Source organism: Aythya fuligula, chromosome 2 (genome assembly GCF_009819795.1).
Source record: "Aythya fuligula isolate bAytFul2 chromosome 2, bAytFul2.pri, whole genome shotgun sequence".
In the NCBI taxonomy this organism is placed as follows: Eukaryota; Metazoa; Chordata; class Aves; order Anseriformes; family Anatidae; genus Aythya; species Aythya fuligula.
The window spans coordinates 64238383-64263857 of record NC_045560.1 but is presented as its reverse complement, the minus strand read 5'-3'; the positions used below and the strand labels follow the sequence as shown (position 1 = coordinate 64263857).

General features: G+C 39.4%; 1 protein-coding gene across 3 annotated transcripts; it reads right to left on the bottom strand.

Annotated features, from left to right (window-relative positions):
* Positions 1-5770: 5770 nt before the first annotated feature.
* On the bottom strand, positions 5771-24048 carry TBC1D7 (TBC1 domain family member 7). 3 transcript variants are annotated; one of them, XM_032182468.1, is made up of 9 exons: positions 24007-24048; positions 22920-23124; positions 22345-22488; positions 21539-21619; positions 17779-17966; positions 16305-16442; positions 14468-14613; positions 6799-6928; positions 5771-6002 (listed from the first exon to the last, which is right to left on the bottom strand). In XM_032182468.1, the coding sequence occupies exons 3-9, from the start codon at positions 22454-22456 to the stop codon at positions 5916-5918; spliced, it is 882 nt and encodes a 293-aa protein (XP_032038359.1). In that variant the 5' UTR covers positions 22457-22488; positions 22920-23124; positions 24007-24048; the 3' UTR covers positions 5771-5915. The 3 variants fall into 3 exon arrangements, with proteins under 3 accessions (XP_032038359.1, XP_032038358.1, XP_032038360.1); XM_032182467.1 differs by having other exon boundaries at positions 22345-22465; XM_032182469.1 differs by lacking the exon at positions 24007-24048 and adding an exon at positions 23849-23929 and having other exon boundaries at positions 22345-22465.
* Between the last annotated feature and the right edge of the window lie 1427 nt (positions 24049-25475).

The window sequence follows — 25475 nt, the reverse complement described above, 5'->3', positions numbered from 1 at the left end:
ACCTATGATGAAACCTATAATCTAAAAGCTAGATACATACATAAGAACTAATCTTCAGTCCAAAGCACTCACCTCTAGGCATCTACATTTTGGGGGGGGGATGGGGAGCATGCTGGGTGCACTGAGCAAATCCTACAAAGGCACAGGAAACTCCATGCTGCTAGACACTAGCCCAGCAGAACACCAACAGAAAATCTAGCCAAAGAAAACAAACAGTCTGGTTCTGCTGCACTTAACGAAGAAGGATACTGCAATCTGCTCCATGAGGAAAGCCAGCCTGCGACCCTCGATTTGGAAGGTGAGAGTCAGCACCCAGGAAAAAGGAACCTGAACACCCTCAGGCTGTGAGGTGCAGGAGCGGAAGCCCCAGGTGAGGAGCTCTTCCATAATTCTGGAGCCCTGTGGGGGAACAAACCTCAGCCTCCAGGCTGCAGACAGCACCCCCTGCAGCAGCTGTTCAGGACACTCTGGCCAATTCTGTTTCCACAGAAACCTGTTCCACATCACTGTTACTTTATCAACCCCTCAGTTGCCATCTCAGTCACTTTTTTCTCCACTCTCCTGCTTTTCTTTCCATGTTTTCGTGCCCCTCACTAGAGTTCAAACCACTCATCATTTTTCAAACATCATCCTCTGACATCCGCCATTACTTTGCTTATCTGGAATTTCCATCACACGTTTGCATTTGAACTGAGAAAGAACTAGTGCATGCAACATGGAAGAGCACATATGTGGCATTCCTGTAAACCTAAAAGAGAAAATACTGCTTGAAGGAAGAACTGGACCAGATTAAGCTTATTTTTCTTGTTTGCAATTTCCACAAAGATATTTAGCAGGGGTGGATTACAGGCGGGAGCTTTCACTCTCCAAATTGAATGCTTCAGTGTTTTCTATTGTCTATGGGGAAAGAAAAAAAAAAAAAAAAAAAAAAAAAAACAAAAACTTAGCAGTAAGTTCTGTATGAACAAAGAAGTATGCAGCAAGCAGTTGCATACCCTGTCAGTCAAGCAGAAATAATGTCAATAAAATTAAAATAACAACAAGGTTCTCAGGAAAGAAAAAGAAATCAACATCAGATGACTCTTACCACAACCCTGCAATGACATGGAGCTAGCAGAAGACAAATCAGAAAGTTAACCCGTTCCTCAAATTACTTAGCTAGGCATTTCAGTAGGATGCTCAGCTATGTGAAACTTTAAAGGAATCTGTAAGGACGAATAGTCTGTAGCACATAAATGAACAGATTCAGACTGCCCACTAAAAATGCATAGCTAGACACTAACTGTTGCAGTGTTTTTGTGCAAGAGGTTGAAGAGCAACTGTTAGCCATGCATCATAGGCTGACAGAATGGTTTAGGTTGGAAGGGACCTTAAAGACCACACAGTTCCAAACCCCCTGCCATGGGCAGGGACACCTCCCACTGGACAAGGTTGCCCAAGGCCCCACACAGCCTGACCTTGAACACCTTCAGGGTTGAGGTATCCACAGCTTCCCTGGGCAACCTGTGCCAGTGCCTCACTGACCTTTGAGTAAGGAATTTCCTCTCAACATCTAATCTAAATGTACCCTCTTTTAGTTTAAAGACATTCCCCCTTGTCCCATCACTGCACTCCCTGACAGTCCCTCCCCAGCTTTCCTGTAACCCCCTTTAGGTACTGGAAGGCCACTGTGATGTTTCCCCAGGGCATTCTCTTCTCCAGGCTGAACAACCCCAACTCCTTCAGCCTGCCCTCATAGGAGAGGTGCTCCAGCCCTCTGATCATCCTCATGGCCCTCCTCTGGACCTGCTCCAACAAGTCCATGCCTTTCTTGTGCTGGGGGCCCCAGAACTGAGTGCAGGGGTCCAGCTGGGGTCTCATGAGAGCAGAGCAGAGGGGGGCAATCGTTTCCCTCACCCTGCTGGCCATGCTGCTTTTGATGCAGCCCAGGACACGGGTGGCTTTCTGGGCTGCAAGTGCACTTTGCCAGATCATGTCATGTTTTTCATCAACCGGGACCCCTGGGTTCTTCTCCTCAAGGCTGCCCTCAACCCATTCTGTGCCCAGCCTGTATTTGTGCTTGGGATTGCCATGACCCAGGTCAAGACCTTGCACTTTGCCCTGCTTGCATGCCAAGCTCCGGACTGATTACAATCGCTGGAGGCACAGAACAAAGCTTCCCAAATGGTGGACTCTGCTGTAAATTGGGACTACAAAGACATTTACTTTGACCTCAACCCTGCTCATCACATGATAGGGGCAGTGACAGCTCACATTTTGCTGTTCTATTCTCTCAGGAAGTAGGCCTCAGAGTTAAAGCATTATGTTCAACTTAGCAGACATCACCAAAAAATTAACTGAGCATAACTTAGCCAGATTCATACTTTGTCTTTTGGGAATTCACTAAGGGTTGTGATTTTTTTTTTTTTTTTTTTGCATTAATTGTATCCTTCATAAATCCACAGCAAAAGCTGCACATGAGATATACACAAAAGCCTCTTACCAGACTGTTGAAAGAAGCATGGCGTTAAGCCGTTATCTATTCTCTAGAGAACTCCCCTTCTTCAACGTTGAAGACAGAGGTGAAGAATGCATTAAGCGTCTCTGCCTTGCCTATGTCGTTGTCTGTGAGGAGACCTTCCCCATCAAGTAGCAGACCTATGTTTTCTTTGGTCCTCCTTTTTCTGTTCACATATTAAAAAACCCTTTTTATTGTCTCACACCGACCTGGCCAGCTTCAACTCTTAATTGTGATTTGGCCACATGAATTTTCTCCCTACGAATGTAAACAATGCCCCTGTATTCCTTCCTCATCGCCTGACCCTGCTTCCAGCAGCCATACATCTTTTTCTGCCTACGCTCCAGAAGATCCCTGGTGAGCCAGGATGGCCTTCTGCTCCGCCTGCTTGACTTCTGATATTTTGGAATTGCCTGATCCTGTGCTTTTAGGAGGCAGTGCTTAGAGATTGACCACTGATGGACACCAATACCTTCAAAAGCAGTTTCCCAGGTGCGTTGAGTCTGTCTGAGCTGGAGTCACCTTTTCTCTGCAGCAGCCTGCACAGTGCTGTACTCTGCACTCGTAGCTGGAACAGCACTGGTATCACTCCAGTGTTGTGTCTATTGCTGCGTAGTGCTGGCACAGCATCAGGACTCCTTCCAAGCCCCCAGGAGCCAGCAGGCTGGGGGTGGGCAAGTGATGGGGAGGGGACATTGCCAGGGCAGCTGACCTAAACCAACCAAAGGGATATTCCATAACACCTGATGTCACACTCAGCAATAAAAGGGGGGGCTCTCATGGGGGAGGGGGCTGTTCCTCCTGAACAACCACTACGCGTTTGAGGCCCTGCTTCCCAGGATGTGGCCGAACACCACTCGCTGATGGGAACTAGAGAATAATTTTTTTTCTCTCTCTGTGCTTCCGCACGGACTGATTGTTTCTTTTGTTTCTGTTTTTCCTCCCCATTCCCTTTCCCTTTAATTAAACCTTTCTCATCTCAAACCTTGAGTTCTCTGTGTTGTATTTTCTCCCCCTTCCTCTTTGAGGAGAGGGGGAGTGAGAGAGCAGTTGTGGTGGAGCTCGGCTGCCCACCTGAGTAAAACCACCACACCAGGGGACCTTGCTGACTAGTTCCCTGAGCAGCCTGAAGTCTGCTTTCATCATATCCAGGGCTGAAGGTGGCAGTTTTCCTTCTGTCACCAAAAATTTTAAACTCAACCACTTCACGGTCATTATGACCGAGACAGCCACCAATTGCCACATCCCCCACAAGACCCTCTCCGTTTTCCAGCAACAGATCAAGAAGGGCACCTTTCCTAGTTGTCTTCCTTAGCACCTGCACCAAGAAGTTATCATCTAGGTGCTTTAGGAACCTCCTGGACTTGCTCATGTCAGCCGCGTGGTAATCCCAGTTGACATCTGACAAGTTGGAGTCCCCCATAAGGACAAGGGGAGATCTCGAGGCATCTTTTAGTTCCACAAAGAATAATTCATCAGCGTTGTCATCCTCACCAGGTGGTCTGTAATAGATTCCCACAACGACATCCCCTTTATTTGTTCATCCCTTAATCCTTACCCAGAGGGTCTCAACTTTGCCATCCCCAACTTGAAGTTCCACACAGTCCAGCCCATGCTTCATGTACATCACCACCCCGCCTACCCTGCCTGTCCCTCCTGAAGAGCTTGTAACCATCTATTGCAGCACACCAGCCACAGGACTCATCCCATCAGGTTTCACTTGTGCCAGTGATGTTGTAGATGTGGGACTGGGCCATGACTTTTAGCTCATCCATTTTATTCCTCATACTGCATGCATTTGTGTAGAAGCACTTCAAATGTGCCTCACTGCATGCAGCACCTTGTGCAGCAGAGCGAAGGACCTCACTAGCACACAGACCCTCTGATTCTTGCACACCATCCCTTAGCTTATCACCAGCAGGCCTGGTCTTACCCATTTTCCACTTTGATTCTAGTTTAAAGCCCTATCTATCAGCCTCGCTAACTCCTGAGCAAAAATCCTTCTCCCCCTCTGAGAGGCTCACCACACTCGGTGCCAGCAGGCCCGGTGTCACGTAGACCTTCCCATGATCAACAAACCCGAAGTTCTGCCGGTTGCACCGGTCCCAAAGCCATGTATTATGATGAGTCTGCTTGTCAGCATCGATCCCCCCTATCGGAAGGGTAGAGGCAAACACAACCTGTGACTCTGGACCTTTAACTAGTTGCCCCAAAGCCCTCAAGTCCCTTTTGATCACTCTCTGACTTCTTGCTACTTCATCATTATGAGCCTGAAAAACCAGTAGCAGGGTAGTAGTCAGTGGGCCATACTAAGTGAGTGACTTTCCTAGCAATGTCTCTCACCCAAGCCCCAGGGAGGCAACAGACTTCCCTGTGGGTTGGGTCTGGGTGGCAATACTGAAAAGCTGCCTGGACATGAGTCCTCAGCAACTGGTTTTAGATGGCCCTGCTTGATCAGGGGTATTGGTCTGGATTACCTCCAGAGGTCCCTTCCAACTTCAACCACAATCTTTGTCTCTCCTGCCAGAGCAGCTCTATGGTCTACCTATTGACAGAGAAAGCATTTATAAATTAAAAATGAAACAAAAGAGCCTTCAGATAGTTTGAAGCCTTCAGATAGTGATCGGCAGAACACTCGCTGACAAGTCTGAAAGTAGTAACGCTAACTGACACTTCTAATCTTGATTCAGGACATCACTCTTTTCAGAATATTGTTTGCATTTAATTTTTCCAAACCATAGTGGAATTTATACACCTTTCTAGATCATCTTACTTAAAGAAAGACAAAAAACAAGGTGCAGCCATAAGCCACACAGAGTTGGCTGACATAAAGGAAGTATTTTGAGATACTTCAGAACAGCATGACTCACCTGGTTGTTGCGATGTCTGCTTCAAATTCGTGATGCCTCTTCCAGAACACTTACCTGCACATTTAGAGTATTCACAGAGTACACGCACATTTCCATTCCAGCAAAGGAATGATTTTTGTTCATCAAAAAGTTTCAGCAAACTAGCAGACATTCAGTATATTCACGTTAAAAGCACCTCCAAGTAGTAACTAGCAATATCAAGTATAAGCTGGCATACTTTTTTTTTTTCAAGCCAGTTTATTTACCTTGTTTCAGGAGTTAGATTTACATCCCCAAAAGCCTTAGAACACACTGTGCAATCAGAGTACTGTAGCTGGCTGGCCAAGAAACACTCTGGACATGATCACATCACACTAGGTATCCTCGCTCCATCTATATTTGTTGAAAAATATTTACACATTGATCATTATGCCATAAACTGCTTTAATAGCATCTTTACACAGAAGAAGAAATTAAGAACTTTACACCATGATAAGGGAATCACAGTAAAAGGAAACTTTTCAAGTGTCCTTTCTGTTTCCCCAAACTTCCATAAACAAAGAAAATTCTCAGACTGAGTGTGCTGGAGTCCCGCAGTGTGTGTGCCACAGATCCACTGCTTTGCTGACAATAGCATCAGTGTTATCTTGAGGAATCTGCAAAAGATTGGGTTAAGATGCCTTGTCAATGTACTTTATTTGGACTGTTGTTTCAAATAAAGATTTTAAACCTCAAGTTCAAGTTTCATCTCTTTACACAAAGCTAAACTATAATCTAATCTCTCCATCCTACCACCCCTCAGCCCTACATGCACCATGTTACTCCCACATTTTAAATATAAAACTTTTATTTACAAAACAAGAGAAGGTGTCCGCTCAGGCATCTCTCACTTTACACCTCTCATCTGACATTAGGCATTACTCATACTGGCCATCCATGACCACAAACGTATCTAATCCATTTAATCCAGCTTACATTAGGATCCTACAACCCTGCTGTCATGCTCACTACCATCCACAGAAGGAAAGTTCAGGGTCAAGTTCAAGATCCTATCATCCTTACATCAACAAACAATGTGCTTTGAGCCTACAGGTTGACACAGTAAAGGAATACAAAGGGTGCCAGACTCCAGCCCTACATGGAGGTTCTGGAAAAATGAACCTAACTTCATCTGCACTTACTTTCACAGAAACACTCTTCAATATCATAAGAATATTGTCAAATCTGCACAAACATAAGTAATACATTACACAAAGCAAAAAATCGTTTCATTCTATGAAAGCTTTACCTTGGAAAAATAGAAACAACTATTCGTCTCATTCCTCCCTGCACCTTGGTACTACAGCACTACTCTCAGGAAATAATGTAATAGCTCCTTATGGTATGTTTATGATATACAAAACACTTTTATAAACCATAGATGGTAATTGTGAAGCACAGAAGAGTACTTACATTTTCCAAAAATTGGGTGATCTTTTCTGCTGTAGTCAGTGCTATTATTTTCATTTTAAAGGTTAATAATATCTCCAAAGCAACAAAAACAAGAATTTTGCAGGACCCACTAATAATTTTGTCCCAAACTCTAGAAAAAAAAAAAGATGAAAAAGCAATCACTACACATTACTGTAGTCCTTACCTGTCTTATCTACTTATCTACCTGACTTATCTACTTATCTTACCTGACTTATCTACTACTTATCTAGTCCTTATCTACTAGGACAGTGTGTTTTTTTTTTGTTTTTTTGTTTTCTTTACAATCACCTTTTTCCAGATAATTTTACTGAATAGCAGCAAATACATTCACATCAGGGTAAATAAAAGACATTTTAACAACTCCTCAATCTGTACAGAATAGAGTGATGGCAAACAAATGTATTGATAGTGTGTGTTCTTGGTTAGAAATGCAACTGTTTGCAAGGCTCAAGTTGTTTTAATAGCCTTAACTGTGACAATTATTCTACATAGCATAGTAAGGGTGAGAATTTTTCCTAGTGAAAAAGAAAAAAAACAGCTTACTAGCACACTTACTAAAAGCGCTCTTCAAATAGTTAAGTAGATGAAAATTCGAAAGGATGAAATTCTGAACTACACAACTACTACATCTCAAACAGCTAAATATTCCAGGTCCTTCCTGTATGAGATATAAATTTTATACATCAGCAAGATATATCCATAACACTCAAATTATAGACAAAGAACAACTATGAAGTATTTCAATCCATTCCACTGTGCACAGATTCTCTCAAAATTAACAAAGCACTCCTACTACTTCTTTGAAGCTGTGCCCAGACCTCACAGTTTTAAAGAAACCTGAAGAAGAGGCCTCCAAAGGATGCAAGTTCTTTAGCAACAGAACTGAGAATATTAAAAGAGATCCACATTACTAGAACAGCCTGTAAAATTTGAACACATCCTTCAGCCAGCAGCTCTATCTCTGGCCCAACTCAACAGACACGGGATGAAAGATTATCCAAAATCAGTGTGAAACCATCTGTCAGATGGCAGCTTCTATGGTTTTGCATTATTTTTAGTTCTTGACTTTTAAGAGCTGTGTCAGAAAGTCTGAGGATTACTGCGCTTACTCCACCCAGACACTTGTTAAAAGAGTTTCTCCTTTCTAATAAACATTTCTCCTTTGACATGAGGGACATGATCACATACTATCCTCCATAATCTCTGAATTCAGTAACTATAACTGGTAAGCATCTTCTGCAGCCCACCTACAAACTTGGATCTACAGGTGTGTTTCTTCAGAACACAAACATTTTTACATCACCTTTTGTCTCAGAAGAACTTGCACTTCAGCCTGGACTGCCAAGAGAACACAGTGAAGGCATAAACATTGACAGCTGTGTTAACGAGTTGGTATCACGCCTTTAAGCAAAGGCTTTTTTAACTCCTAAAGTGGAATGACTACTGCTGTTACATAGCATTAATTTTTTAAACTGTGACTCAAGTCAAATCTTTGTCATCTTGATAACCTTCCAACCATATAGCTGGTTTGACACCACTTTTACCTCTCCATTCCTCAAAACAAAACAAAACAAAAAAAAAAAAAAAAAAACAGAATTTAACTGAATTTAACTTATAATAAAGAAGCTTGGAAAAGAATACAAAAAAATCTCCACAACTATTCTTTAACTATTCTTTAAAATGAAGGAAACAAACAAAAAACCCACATGGATAGATAGGGGGATAAAGGCATAACTAATTTCTCTCACCTTCGCAATTTATTTTTATTTCCCTTCCTTTATAGGATTAAAAATGACTACAAAACCCACAAGGATGGGAACAATTAAAATTTTGCTTCCTTTGTGGTTCAAGCATCTCAGGACAAGTGGTCACTGTAGATATTACACTGATGTTGATGTCAAGTCTAGAAGCTTTAAGCAAGGCTATGAGAAAACTGAGAACACATTCCTCTTCCACACTGTACAAGTGATTCGCATTTACTTCTAATATACCTTCTCCAAACTTTCTGTTCAGAACCCAAGCATAGCTTCCCAGGTGTTTCATGGGCATCAGAACTGTAACTACAAATGACAATACAGACTCAAAGACAGGAAAGAATTTTTCAGGTTTTTATTAAACCCCGTGTTAGTTTCTGTATAAACCTACTAATTCTAACATACACTACTCAACCTTCTTCCATATTTTGCTTCCAAGTCCCCTGACTCCAGTCCCCAGAATTACATTACAGTAGGTTATATTTCATGCTCAAAAACTCAAATGTTTTCCTACTGTTTAGTCTGATTCCAGAACAAGTATTTTAACACTGGCCAACAAAACACAATATCTAAGTCACCAGCTTCTAACAGGAAGAGGGTACACTGCTAAGTGGATGAGATGTTAGCACTAACTACCTGTATCTGCTGTTTTTTCCCCCTTAACATTTCCAGCTCTTGGTACTGTCAGCATAATTCCACCAGTAACAGCAATAATGGACTGACTGTGATACTGATAAACAGACCAGCAATCAGTACCTTGTCTGTACCATAGAACCAGAAACTGCAACAAACTGTGTCAGAAAAATGTTTACTTAGAATAGAAAAAAAAAAAACAACAAGGCAGTTTCAAGGAAACAATTATTTTGATTATTTTAGCCTAAAATAGCAACCTTTATGCATTGTATCTTTACTGATGGTAACACCTATACTTTCACTACTTAAGTAACACCAAAAACTTGTATATATAAGCATCAAGTGTACTGTCAGGGATTATAACTTTTAGCAGTTTTTTTTGATCCTCTCAGAGATGGGAAAACTGTAACGTATGCCATGCAACTGTGCTTCTAGCCCTACTCAGGACCACTGAAAAAGGAAGTGCACACTAAAGTCATAAAAAACTGTAATGATACCATCCTCTGTGACATATAATTGTAACTGATTAGCCACGAGAGCACTCGTGTGTGTTTCTTGAACAGTGAAATAGTAGTAAAAACCACAAGGAAAAATATAAAGACAATGGAAGCTATGAAAGTAAAGAGAATGGCAAGAACTACACAAAGGAAGACACTTGATTTCCACTGAGTTGTTTTTTTTTTCTGTAGCCAGGACATGATTTGTATGTGCATGGAAAAACAACATTCTCAAGGGCGTTTCTCAGGTTCCTCAATCACTACAGTGGGGTACTAGAGCAAAAAGCATCCTAGTGTTGCTGTGCTCTCTTTTTCTGAGAAAGTTGTTGTGAACCTCACAGCTTTCCCTCTCCCTGCAAAGGCTACACCCAGGCTGCAGGGTAGGCTCATTCAACCTTATTCCCTGGTTCTCATCCTGCAGTCATCTGGTCCATAGACGTTTAATAAGAACCACTACTCGCTCCTCTGCACATCTAGGTATCCTTCCAATGGAAACAGATGTGGAAGTACACAATGAGGTACAAACAAGTCTCATCCTGACATCATACTTTGATCTTGCACCAGCCATGGAGACAGCTGTGAAGCAGCTCAATTATTTAGACATAGGTAAACAAGTGACTTAAGTTTCTCTGTAGAGTAGAGAAACTGTAGCAGCCCACATCCCTTCCACAGTAAATTTAAGGCATCTTTTATATTTCTGTTGTTTCTGCTAAATGACTCATATTTTTACAACTGATGTAATTTATGCAGGACACAGAGATCACAGTTGCAAAACTGCACAAGCTGTACATTAATACCTGCATTAGTGCCAGTCTGAAAGGCAGTAGGATTTCAGGAGAACTACAGAATACTTTGCCACAAACAAATTACCAGAGGCCACTAACCTAAACCCATCCCAACCCACCAGCTATTACTGTGCTAAGTCTTCACTGAGGACTGACAACGTCAGCTATGGGTATGATATATGACAGGCAACACAAAGCAATAAAAAATGCCTGGCTTATACACAACCATATCTGCAAAGCTCTACTATTTCTGTTACATCAGAGCATACTGACAGCTGAGGTGTAATTTGGCCTGTAGACCTGAAGCTGCAAAATTGACACCTTGCTTTAACAGCAAGGCTCTCCAGCTGAGGCTCCACACAGCGCCATTTGAAAACTCTCCACACATGGGGCTTGCTGAACAGATGACCAGATACCCTGATGCAGAATGTGAGCAAATAGAGCAATGGTGAGTATAAGCAAAGGTGCAGCTCAGTTTTCTCCACACTTCAGAGAGAAGTAATCCTTTCTGTCCCTCTGGAGTCCATGCTATAGGCAGGTAGGTTCGTGTTCTAGGAAGCTGCCTGTGTATAATTCCAAGTGCAACAACAGAGCCCTGAGGATACAGAGCCTTCAGCGTGCCCAGTCTGCTCTACTTTTTAACAATGTGGCACCTTAAAGACGTTTGGAAAGAAGCTTATTACATTTTAAGAGCATTTAGCACAAGCAGAGGAAAGACAATGCATAAGTTTGAAAGAAAAGTTTCTATATGAAAGCTTTCTACATTGGTTTGCCAAACCAACGTAAATGAAATTGATGCACAACATTTACTTATGACAAAAGTAGAAGTGTACTATGAAACAATATGTATACTGAAATGACAACACTTGTCAGGAATACAGCTGGTATTATGTACAATTCATCTCACCATTATTGGATAAAATTTCTGCATAGCACATCCAAATCTTGTACACCTTTGAAAAAATGATGAAATTTAAATTTAGCTGCCTGGCAGAGAAGGCTACGATTTAGACAAAGCAAGCAACCTCTCTAAGAAATGTAGTACTAAATCATAAGATAAATTAAATCATAAAAATACTGCACTCATGTCATCTCTCACTTGAGGAAAAACTAAGTGAAACTCACAGGAGAATTGGAGACCTGTTTTCAGTTCTCAGCAGTTCCAATGCTGCCATTTAGATACATTTCAGATAAGCATTCGGGCTTCTAGATTCTAATCCAAACTGAATCTCCAAGCATTAACTAAGCTCATCTGTCACATGCTGCCCACAAAGTATTTTATTTCCTTAGCAAATGAGGCTATTTTCATTACAACTGAGTAATTCAGAAACCTGAACTGCCAAGGAAAAGCGCACTTCTATCATGTTCACACAAGAATTGTTGGTAAATAGGATTGCTGCACCATCAGAAGTTCCAACCCTCCTAAGTTTTTTACTGCAGAGTGATATAAAGAAGACAATATTTGGATATTTACCACAAAGAAAAAAAGTTATTCAAATATTTTCAGGTCAAATTATTTTACATCAGTAAATTAAAATAGAATATGAGAATGCTAAACAGTACGCTAACTAGATAAAACATTTTATGTAAATGAACTGATTCAAAATTACAGAAGTTGAAACAGAAAATTTTCCTATTTTATATTGTCAGAAATCAAAGTCCTTCCTCTAGATTATTTTTTTCTTTTACACTGTCTAGATGAGACAGCTCCACAAAATATGCAGTTTTCAATAGAAATGTCAAAAGAATGGAATCCTCAACAGCAAAGCTGTTCTATTGCAAATTTCTTAGCCAGAAGACAGCCTCAATGTTAAATCCTTTAAGCTGTATATTAAAACATCTACTAGAAGACATGGAAAGTGGTTCCTAATGCTTGCGGAGGTCATCTTGTATCCCAGCAGCCTACAGAAATGAATTTCTGAGGAGACTGGCAAGTCCCAGGCAGAACAGTCACATCTACTGACAAACTGTATTAAGTTTCATACAGAGAAAACTGGATGAAACCAGGTCAATTGTTACCTGCTAAAAATGAGCCTATAAATACAAATGTGGAACAGAGATACAGACAAATCACACATATTCAATTGTCTATAAAGATGTAACAAACATTTTATACATGCTTACATAATTTCTGTGGCCCCAACAGCAGTAAAAGCTTTTAACCTTCACATCACACACAACCTCATGGACTACTTCAGAGCCTTACAGGTGTTGGTAAAAAGAACTACATATGTAATGACGGCCACGCAGCACAAAGGATAACACCAAAAAGTCTGCCACCAACTCTTTCAGTTCTTGGAACAAGAATTGCTTTCTGTCAGACACCTTTCTTGCCAACAGTAGAACGTACACAACCTCAAAAGACCACTGCACCACAAGACTGAAAAGCATTAATATTAATCTTATAGCTTGTTCCCTAAAACCCTCATATTTTCTTAAGGGGTGGTGGGGGGAAATATTTTAAAAAACAGCTGTTCTACACTTGCCTTCATGAAAAGTAAAAACCCAGATAAGCAAGAAAGACTGCACTCATTATTCAGACTGCAAACAACTCTACCACGATAAAGCAAAGTATCTTTTCTATATAGCATTCAACAAAACTCTCAATTTTAGTGTTTGTTGTGGTTTAACCCGGCCAGTAGCTAAGCACCACAAAGCCACTCACTCACCCTCCCCCCTCCCTCTCTGGGATGGGGGATAGAAACAGGAAAATGAGGCCTGTGTCATGAGATAGAGACAGTTTATTAAAGACAGGGAAAAAATGATGATAATGATAATAGTACTACTACTAATATTGTGTACAAAACAAGTGATGTACAATGCAATTGCTCACCACCTGCTGACCCAGCCTAACCCCGAGCAACTGGCCCCTCCACCCTGGCTAGCCACCCCTATATATTGTTTAGCATGACCCCATACAGTACGGAATACCACTTTGGCCAGTTCAGGTCAGCTGTCCTGGGTCTGTCCCCTCCCAGCTCCTGCTGCACCCACAGCCTGCCCACTGGCAGGACAGAGTGAGAAGATGAAAAGTCCTTCCCTTAGTGTAAGCACTGTTCTGCAACAATTAAAACATCTGTGTGTTATCAACATTATTCTTATCCTAAAACATACCGCCCTAACAGCTACTAGGAGGAAAATTATCTTAGCTGAAACCAGGACAGCGTTTTTATAGCAGCCACTGAAGTCCTGGAGGTTCTGGAGTAAGGATTTCCCCTGCACTTTGTTTCTTCTCAAAGTTTTAAAAGGCGGCAGAAAATGAGACCATTGTTTTCTCTGTACCACTTCTAGCTCAGCTATTAGCAGTATCTATGTTAATGCAGAAACTTTATGCCTCTTTCCATTTAACTTGAATTTTCCACTTTCCAAGAGTTTTCAGATGGCAGAATTAGAGAAATCATAGAAGCTTCAGTTCAAAGGCCCTTTGGAAAATTACCATGCACAAGAACTTCCCCCTTTTAAAAGCTGGACAGCCTATTTCCAACCATGGAATCCTGATATAATGCACTATTTTAAGAACTCTGTAATGATTAACCTGCCATAGTATTTATTTTTTAATTAAAACCAACACTCCCAAAATCTTTTTCATCTGGTGGTAATACAGTATTATAATCACTCCCTAAGGAGTCATTTTGGTTTAAAAAACTGAAAACTAACTACTTTCAGCTGCCTATCGCTAAGAGGGGATTTGGAGTTTTAAATCCTAGGAGGCAAAAAGTGTGAAACAGAATAAGCCACTATATTTAACTCCATCCTTTTACATGTCAATACCAGAAGTGATCACGCTCAGATTACCTCACATCAGTAACAAGTGGGATCAAATCAAATTTTGTCATTGCCAAGTCAGCAATAAAGCTAACTTCATAACCTTCATTACAGATAAAGATACAGAAAGCTCATTGCCTGCTTATGGTAACAAGGAGCTAAAATTACTATGCAATTACAAACAGAAAGGGGAAAAAAAAAAAAAAGAGCTTGCCTCTGTAAACTGGACTCAGGTAAACAGCCTGCAAAACACTTTTTGAACCAAAGATCATAGGGAAGTTTGCTCATTGCAGCACATGCTTTTAGGTGCATCAGGAGTCTGTTATCTTCAATGTTCAAATACTGCTCCAGAATTTTTGGCTGAAAAAGGAATCGGAAAATTTTAGGATAAGTAACATCAAAGTATCCTCTCCTCCATTATTACAGCACTCTGTAAAGCAAGATGTGTCTTTGAAGACCTGCAAGCATAAAAACACGCGTTAAAATACTGAACTTACATTATTTTAACTAAATCTTGGTGTTCCAAAATAAAAGTATCACTGATTTTTGCAATTTAGTACTTCAGTAAATAAATAGCCCCAGGTTCTTTAAATTGCTGATCACTAGCAGTATTTCCAAAATACACACTATTCACTAATGCAATGAGGTGTTCAAGAGCTTAATGAAATGCAGAGATTAAACCTGCAATAATCACTGCTATCTTCACAAGTAAAATTGAGTTTCATTCACCTCAAAGGTAATAATCTTAGCACGCATCATAAAAACCTACACACAGTGCAGTGAAAACAAGAAAAACAATTATCAGAGCAAATCCCTGTGCAATATAATAAAAGCTGGATATTGATTTCTTGTTTAAGAAAATGAAGCATTTAGAAAAGGCAACAAAGATCATATAAATAGGCTTAAAAATGTGAATAATGTTCATTTTGCTTAAAGTCTAATGTAACAGTACACATTTTCATAAATTCCATTGTCTTTATACTTTTTCTTATAATTAGATAAGCAGCTAATAACTTCAGCTTTCAAATTTAAAAAAAAGCACTTCCTTCATCCACATTATAACATTGCAACGTGTACATTAAAATAAAAACTTAGGGAGACATCCCTATGTAACTGAGGCACATACCTTCTTTAAAAAGGCTCCTCTGTCCTTTTAAAGAAGATACAGAAATTGGTATAGTTGGTATCACCTCTGGTAGAAGCAGAAAAGACTTAAAATGTACTTTTGTGTTCCAAGAATAACAAAGGACATGCATCATCTTCTGCAACAGGTTTTCATTGATTGCCAGAGCAGATGCTCATATTTTTATATTAGTGGATATTAACTAAAATGTTTATATTTTACGACTATTTGAAGAATTACAAAAGCTTTTGTATAACAAATGAACTTTTTTTTTATAAGTACGCATTTGCTTTATAATCACTTTTATAAAGCAGTAATACAGAAATTCAAAATTAACATTCTCTGAGAGCATTTGAATGATCAGTGACAAAGTCCTGTTACACTTCTAATTGTAACTTAGTTTGTAACATGCTGTCTTTCTGAAGACACAAAATACCCTGCTTCATTTATACAGCAAAACAATTGTGCATTGCCTCACTGTCATCCAGTGAACAGCATATGAATGCCAGGGATGCAGCCAAAAAAGCAGAAGACCTAAGTCAAGATGTCCTTAAGTTTATTATATCTTTAATTGTTTTGAATAAAGAGAATTCTTAACTGTATGAAACATAATTCACCTAAATACAATGTAAGCTTCAGCTAACTTTAAAAAAAAAAAAAAAAAAAGTCAAAACCTACAATGCAACATTAAAAAATTGGTTTTGTTTGCTATTTTGGACAAAGTTTCCTACAGCAGAATACCATCACAATGCAAAAAGCATTGCTCCTGCCAGAACATAATCCATGGATGCCGCCTCTGACATTGTGGTTACCTCCATACATTGCAACTTCCAAAACACCCAGCATGCATGCTTTCTATGACTTCCTTCTCCCTTACTCTCCCTTACTTACTGCTCTCTTCACAAAAAAAAAAAAATCTTTCCCTTACCAGTTGTTGCAATGCATCTTTGTGCTTGCTGTTCAGCTGATTAACAAAGCTAGTGACAAGCCAATAGCATTCTATAGGATCCTCCACCATTTCCTCCATTGCTTTAGCAATAGCAAGGAACACTTCATCTTCTGGCTCCTGGAAAACAAAGCCAAAAAAAAAAAAAACACAAAAAATAACTACAAAGAAGTAGACTGCCTGATTTAAGTTATTCTTACATTCCTTTTGCCTACACTTTGCAAAACCAAAGTGGAACCAAAGCATATAAAGATAAATACTACCTGTTCATAATAAACATAAATAAATATTCATTCATAAATAAGGCACTGGGCAACAGCTGCATTATGGTGATCAGATACCTATTAAAGCAGAACAAATAAGACTTGTCTTGCTTTTAAAACCAAGCAGACAACAGGAATTTGGAAAAAATCTGATCCGAAGTTCTCAAATATTCTTAAAAGAGATTACCTCCTAATGGCATAGCAACATTCCTACTTCTATGCCCCACATTAAGTTTTTTACTACATAGCAGCAGATATTTTCCTTGCGAAACAGGCCCCTCAAACACCTTTGCCATGGGTGTTAGCTACACAATAGCTAGAAATAAATACCTTTTCCAGGTGATTATTCCCCACAATACAAGACTAGAGCATGTGGTGGGCATACGATCTTCCCTTCTCCAGAGGTTACACTTTCCTACCAAAAGGTACCAGCATGCCTAAAACACAATTACTGGTATAGTAATAGAGGTGAGTTAAGTCTAAACCAGCCAGCAACAACTAGCTCTGGAAGCCTCTCAACTGGGAAGATGCATCAGGAGAGGCACTATATTTACCCTGTGTTTCTTAAAGTTTTCATTCAGCAGGCAGTACTGACTATACTAGGACTTGGGGTAACAAGACAGATGCAAATCCATGGTCTGTCCTCACGTAACCATCAGTAGCAGTAAACTGTAGTATCATAAGCTTTGGTGCAGATTACAATTCATTTCAATTACAAATATTAAAACAAGTTATTTAGAAACATGATGTAATTTGCTACATATCACTGCTTGTACTGGCTGTGAATTATCCTCATTGTAGGAAAGCGAACAATCTAGAAAATCCAGTACCAAGTCATTTTGACTTCATTGCTATGAAGAAACTAAAGTGAAAACTAGAATAAAAAAAGGCTAAAAGCCTAGTAATGGAAATATATAAAAGACACTTAAAGTTGTATGTCTTAAAATAAGTATTTAAGGGAACAAAAAAAGAAAAGCACTTCTACTAAAATACCTTATTTTATAACAGCATTTCTCTGTTTTCCTTTCCCCTTGCATGAATTTATCTACATGTACTTTTGCTACATGCAGCTCAGTTTCTCACGGGCTTATAGTGTAGGGTAGCTACATGCTAAAAAATAATAATATATAAGTATAAAAATATAGCATAAAGTTAGCCAGTATGCTTAAAAGACTATCAAAACAACAGCTCACCAAAGGAAACGCCAAGTTTCGAGGCAATTTTCCTGATTCCAGTTGATGTATGCGGAGGAAAACATCTACCTGTGGGGTAGAATCATTGATAAAACGAATTACACGAAGGGCATGGTGTACATCCCAGTATTGCTCCTTCCGGAAGTTCATCACCAAGGCATGAGATTTATGGTGAGGAGGAATAATTCCTAAAAAGCAAAAGAAAAAAAAAAAAAGCAACTGTAAAGAGAAAAAACGGAGCACTCTAAACTCCCTTTCCAAGGGATCTGCCAACAAAAATGTAAGACCTGGCAGTGCAATTTTTCTATGATCTTGTTCAAAGAATACAGGGAGAAAATCCTCCAAGAAGAAAAGCTAAGAAAGCACTTTAGCATTAGATTAACAAAAATAAACTATGTATTTAATCAAGCATAGACAAAATCTAAACTTGTACTATTGTTTCTCATCAACTGTTGAGAATTGTTTATGAAGCTCTTCTACGAAATTTTCAACAGATGAATGCTAATTCCTTTTTATATTGCATTAATGTGCTGGTAAGAAATGTCACTACTGGGACAAATGAAAAATAACTTTATTGGTGTACTCTCCTTCTTCACCAAGCTAGTCCTATTTTTCAATTGTGAATCTGACTTGTTACTTTTTTATACCTATCTGTAAGCTTTAATACAGTATTAATTGCATATTTGTGTGTAGCTTCATTTTATTTTGAAAACAAAACAAATACAGAATGATTTTTATACATGCTAGCTGTTTTTGTTCTGAAATTATACGCTTCATCTGAGATGACCAGAAAATATATAAATGCAATTAACTAATGCAAACATACTGTACATCCCAATCTCATTATTAAGTTTACTGGTAGAACTCCGCTGGAAACTTCTTAGTGCGCTGTACCATAGACATTAATCCTCTCTAAAAGAACATTCAGAAGCAAAATCAATCCCACAGTTGAGTATTAAAGATTGAGTTAACACCCAAATTTCAATGCAAGTTTAACTTTCTCAGTACAGTACATTTTTCTAGTTCCCTAGGAGGAAAAAAAAAATTAAATGTATCCGAGTAGAGAGGCAGAAAAAAAAAAAAGAGTTGTTTATGATATCCAGAAGCGATGCTCAACATTTCACTCTATCCTTCCCCTAACTCAAGGCTCAACCTTACTGTGCGTTGATCGGTTGATTCGGTTCAAAACCGAACTGTCACTGGCTTCAATAGAAACACCAAAGCAAAAAAATGCCTCTTGCATACCACCAGTGGAGCAGAACTCCTTCTAGTGTAAAAACCCACGAGAACAAAATATTCTTCAAAACTCAGTCCTTAAACAGGCTACCTGCTCCTTTCATCTCTCATTTAAAATAAAAATATTGTTGTCAAGTGTTAAACCATTAAATGGCTGAGTTTTAGTATCAAGCACAACAGACAGTAACAACTTATTTCCCAACTGCAAATCCACCTGCACTGCAGAAGCCGGGACAGATCAGAACGTTTTTCATGTGATGCAAAAACAGAGTCAACAACTATGTATGTACACACTGCCAACTGCTTTGCTTAAATAGAGAAGACTGCCTTGAGCTGACAGAAAAGAATCTTAACACAGGGATGTCAAAAAAACATTTTAGCCTCAACACCATCACGAGTCATACTTGAACAGGAAGTTAAGAGACATTGCTGACATACCATGTAACCTGGGACAGCACCAAGGCTTGGCAGGTGTCTGAAATGATTCTGCTGAGAGGACAGAATCCCTTCTGTTAAAGTATTAACATTATTTAGAGATTTAATACCTCCCACCAGAAATGGAACTGTTGTTCCAGTAATTTAGGGAAAGAGCTTCTGTATTGCCATTTAGAAAGCCAGCTCTTCAAATCAGTGTTAACACTATAATGCAGCATAAGAAAATCCCTTGGTCACCCAGGGAGTACACAAAATTACAGGTTGTGTACTTGAAATAAATTATTTTAAAAGCTTTTAAAATACAGAATAATAATATATATATATATATAAATTAATTAAAAAGGCTTTGAAAACCTTCCTCTTGTGTACACAGATATTGAGGTAATTTTCCATACAATTAACTCAGGTGGAACTAGCCTAAAAATCATTGCAGTTTATATAATCACATGGATTCATAAATCATCCTATCTAAAACAGTCAAAGATATACCAGTGGCTCTGCAGTGAGTTGCAAATTTGCCGAGAGACTGTATTTTGCTATTACGATTTTGGCTGAAGGATCTTGTACTAAGTTACCTGTTCAAAACACCTATGCTATATTTCCTGTTACAAATTCTTTAAAGGATGCTGACTGCTTCACTTAGGCCCAGGGTTACAAGATTCCTTTTCATCCTAAAATTAGTGCTCTAACTGCAGAGATTTTTATCAGGTAGGATTACTGCTAGTTCTGTAATCAATACAGAATTTCATCAAGTGTATAAGAACTTCAACACTTTACATCTTACACTTTCCACACACTGTTCATTTAATAAATAAAACTTCCTAATACATTATTTCAAACTCCATGTGTAGTGCACATGGAGACCGAAACAAGAGAAAGAGAATACATTTGAACTTTCAAGATTATGGCAGAACCTAAAATAAACAAGCATCCTGAAATGGATAAAAAATTAGTGTTTTTTTTTTTTTTTTTCCCCAACTACTCAACCTGAAGCAAGAGCCATCAATCTATGAATCACATGTCAAAATCCTCAGACAGGAGATGGTTAGGGGAACTGTATCGCATACTCAAGAGAGCCAACAGCCAATGGAAAAGCACGATGGCTGCAGAGGGCAGAAGACAGCAGCTTGCAGCCAACCTGCAGACAAACACTGCAGGTGTCTCCCTGACGAAGCAGCATCCCAGATGTGACCACAGCTGTAGTGATACAACACTTAGCATAGGAGTCACCCTCAAGCTTTTCAGCAGTGGCATGCTCAGCCACCAAGAGTGCAATAGGTCACATTTCTCTTTCAGAGATTCAGTCACACAACCTAACTCCACAACCAGTACAGCAGTGTTTCTTTACACTTGGTAACTCTATGGGAACCTCTCCAGATACCTGGTACAGGTCAGAACACCTGGGGCCTCCACAACCCCTCCTGTCCCCAAGCAGCATCACTTCATATCCAATAAATCTGACACACTTGACCACCTACTGCAAAGTCATTAATACTTTTCAAGTGGTCATCTGACAGATACCCTCCAAAGAAAATTGAATTTTTCTTTTATTATTTATTTTTTATTATTGTTTCTGGGGATGCCATACTTTCTCTCTGGCCTCGTAACTTCTTCACTGGCAAATACCATTCAAATACAGAACCAAAACCAGAAGAAATCTTCAAACCAAGAACACAAAGCTTCTCTTAAAAATAAACATCCATTTCCATAGCTTGCCTAGCTTTTCAAGTTTAATCACCACTTTACTTCAACTCAGTTGTGTTTTATTTTAGGAACAGAACTGAAAACCTTATCAAGTATCAGTGCCTTAAAAGCCACCTTTTAAATCCATTCCAATAGACTTACTTGGATAACATTAAGACTAAAATACACTCTTCTCTGCACACTTCTGCAAAAGTTCTCAGGAAATATGCATGTGATGTTAAGCTTTATAACTGCTATTGTGCATCCACAGTAGATGTAAAAATAGACTAAATATGTCAGTAAATGAGAGTACAGAATAATCCATGTCATAAGTGCTGAGAGAGAAAGGGAGAGCACATTCTATGTGCTCATTTCCTCGGAGAATCACAGATGCTGTGTTTCATACCTAAAAGAACCTTCCACACCAGTATACGATACATGGATGGGAGAGGGAACCTTTGACTAAACGTGCAAAGCTTCTCAATATCTGTAGAGAAATAAAAAAAAATTGAAGAAAAATGTTAAATTTTAATATATCAATAGTCCCCAGTCTATGAATTACTGAAGTATGACAAGCAGATAGAAATCTCCACTTTCATGATTTGTTACTTACAAATGCTTTCACCACTTCAGTCAGGAATAGAATGCGCTATATAAACTGTAACAGTATTTATTCTGGAAAACAATAGACCTTGGCTTGATTTACAACAAAACTATAGCTGCCCCAGCTTTCACTAGGAAGAAACTACCATTTTTATAGGCATTTTGTTGCGATGTTGCTAAGTCACAGCAATTAAGCACTCTGTTAAAGGGACAACTTTTATCTTTTTATTCCGTTACAGGCATTCCTCAAAGACTAACAGCAATAATAAAATCATCATTTTGAGGTTAGACAGAACTAACAGCATGATACGTATTTATGTATACAGCACGATATGTATTTTCAGATAAAATTGTTTTCACTAATTTTTTTCACTTAAGCATAGAGAATGAGAGAAAAAAACATGCAAGCACAGATCCTTAATAGTTTTTACAATTCATATCCTCAACTCCTTGAAACTCAAAGGACTGCTAGTACAAACTGAGATTAAAGGTAAAGGATGAAAAACTTTAGTGAGTATTAAGCGCAGCTGTTACAAACCATCTATTATACCCTCCCCTTCCTGATGCTAAATTACCAAATGAATAGAGAAAAGAATGAAATTGACTTGCCCAATCGGTCATCTTTTAACAAAATTTCCAGTGACTTCTTCTCTTCAACTCCACGAAATCCCACTTTTTCATAATACACGGAGCGAAAGTTTCTCTGAGAGTCGTCAGCCATGATTGATTTCTTTTGGAGAAACAGTAATTCCCCTTTTGAGTTACAAGTATAAATTCATATTATGTTAAAGTCAAATACTGCTGCACACTGATAAAAACTGACTGCCTATGTCTCTATAATATTAATAAACTCTACAGAATATGAAAGTCTTCCAAGATTTTTCTACATCATATGCTAACATAAACGATCATAAAAATAAATAAAAATAAAAACTGGACCTAAACAAGATCTAAATATATTCAATTATGAAATGAAATACAGTCATTTTTTTACACTATTATTCCTGCAGTAAATTACATTACAGTTTCAAAACATGCTGGAGAGTCTCTTCTTAGGTGATTTCATATATTTCAAAACTAATATAAAACTACATTTAAGAGCCTGACATAATGTTGGCTACAGAAATTCTAACCACATGCAACCGTTATACAAATAAGTAAAATTCATCAGGTTTCATACTCACCAGACAAGGTAACCAGAGGCAAGAGCAAGCCAATGTTGGCTTCAGTAACACAGAAGTGATAGGAAAGGATAAGGCTAGATCTGTAGTTTTGTTCTTAAGTTGCAGATTTGAATTAAATGTTCATGTTGTTATCAGGCACCGTAACACCCCCACTCTTGAGCTTGTCATTCTGGTACTAAATGGACATAACTGTCTCATCCTTGCACTGGAAACAATGGTAAATTATTGTAGCGAGAACTATGTGTTTCATAACAAACATTCATATTTCAATGCAGCTCAAACCTTTAAATATCAATTCTCTCCTCTCCTTTACAGGCTTACAAATACGATAAAACTACGCTTTGTAACTCAGAAGAGTTACAACTTTGTAACTCTCAGAAGAGTTACAAACAACCTCAACTTTTAAGCCCAGTGACAATAGCAAAATTTGGAGAAAAATTATTTGTTTTGAGGGACAGCAACAGGTGAATTACATATCAAAAACGTTTCCTAGTTAAATTATTCTTTTCCTTGCTAAACTGAAGCACACACAATAGGAGCACAGCATTTGCAGATATAAGGTCACATTTTTTCAAGCAGCAAACTTGCATATGCACTAGACCTATTTGTTTTTCAAACTAAGTCCATTCTGAGTGCTTTGTAGGATCACAGCCAAGACCAACTGGAAAAATATAAAGCAGCAAAGGCCTGAATTAATGCTGAGATCAGACAAATACCATCTCCAAGCCAGAGGAAAAAATATTTATATTACTTGCAGGATATTCCAGTTACACGCTGTCCCCATGAAAACGACTGTGATATTCACGCATTGTGCATTTAAGGGCTCAGCAGCCCTTACAAGCTGAGTTCAGGCGGTACAGACGCTCAATTACCCTTAAAATATTTGTTTGACTTTAATACGCGCTACTTAGAAAACATTCAGCCTCTACCATTCGCGGCGAGCTGACAGTACAGCCATAGAACAGGAACAACACACCGACTACGAGCACCATCTATAAGAAAGAACCGATGCGATCCTAATTACGGTAATTAATAACTCCCTCCCCCCCTTCTCTCCCCTCAGCAAACCCCGGGGCCGGGCCCCCACCTCCAGCATCCGGACGCGGCCCCACACGGCGACCGGGTGGCGCGCGGCGCATGCGCGGGCACCGCCCACACGGTGGCGGTTGAGCCGCGCCGCGCGTGACCAACGGTTGCACTGCGCCCCGTGGCGGGGCGCGTGGGGATGGGACAAAGAAGGGTTAAAAACTCCAAAGCCCAAAAAACAAAACAAACAAACAAACAAACGAAAAGCAAAACGTCATCCCTCATACAAGTTCTACCCACGCTGTGTTATTTACTGTTTTATGCTTAGCAGTGTGGGCCATCCACTGTGACGGGGAGGGACGGTTTAGTCACAGTAACCTGTGGAAAGCTGTTGGGCTTTGCAACGAGATTTCCTCTGTGCCCGACGCTAAAACTTCCACCTCTCACATCAGATGAAGGCCCTCACGGGGGGAAGGCCAGCACCCAAAAATCACCCTGTGCTGCCAAAATCACGGGACACCGTGTTTTAATTTCTTCATGTTTTCGTTGTTCAGAGTTTTGAGATCTGGCCAGTATTATGCTGCCCGACTGCAAGGGATAGGCAGATTCTTTTACCAGAATTTGAGTTTTCAGCTCACGGTCCCTTTCTGGAAGCAGGATCATTAACCATCAAACACCTCAGCCAACAATGCTGAGACTTCAGAATGCTAGATCCCCCTCCAGACAGCTTTTTAGGTTCCTATAAGTGGCCTGTTTTCAAGCAGACAGAACTTCCCTTTCTATCATCCTGAGCAACGCTTTTTGGATGCCTAGAGGAAAGCACGCTGCTGCACAATGGGCACGCTTTTGTTGGAGCCAGCTCGTCGAGGATTGATGGTGTGGCCTCACAAATGTGTTTGTTGAAGTAATTCTGCACAGCAGCAGGTGGCAGCCTGGTGCCATTTTTTGCAGTTTTCAAGCATTGGCATTGTACGCATCTTTTGTCGATAGGTGGCAGTTGCCTCTGTGCGAGACCCCTTTGGTGCTGCTGGCAGCTAACCAGTATCACAAGATTCAGGAAAATGCTACAGAAGTTCAATCACATCTCTGTCATTTAAAAGTACTTATTCTTGACCTCGTCAATATGTGTCACATAGCTTTAGTGGTGCTCTAAAAAGGGCTGAAGCTAGCACAATTCTTTTTATTACTGTTTCATTGCACAGCAGATACAAAAATCTTTTAAGCAGCTGAGCTACCAGGTGCTGTGCTGTGGATTTGTATCAGGTTAATGCAATAATGATGGCTTTGATTAATCAAATAAATAGTAAAAATAAGTCCGAAAAGTTTAGCTGCATGAAAATATAGCATAAAATCAATACCACCACCCAAAAAAATTAATAATATGGTCCCCCTAGAAAAGTTTCTAAACTCTACATATTGCAGGTTTCTCAGTCACGTTTCTGAAACACACCATTTTTCTTAATGGTGTCTGTAAACAGTTTCTAACATTTATTTAATAGTTTATAGTGGAATCCCAGCCAAAGCCAACTG

Coding starts and splice junctions, on each gene's coding strand:
- TBC1D7 (XM_032182468.1), bottom strand. CDS start 22,456: ATGGCTGACGACTCTCAGAGAAACTTTCGCTCCGTGTATTATGAAAAA. Junction 21,620..22,344: donor GTTAAAAGATGACCGATTGG/GCAAGTCAATTT, acceptor ATTTCTCTACAG/ATATTGAGAAGCTTTGCACG. Junction 16,443..17,778: donor GAAACTTGGCGTTTCCTTTG/GTGAGCTGTTGT, acceptor TTTGTTTTCCAG/GAGCCAGAAGATGAAGTGTT.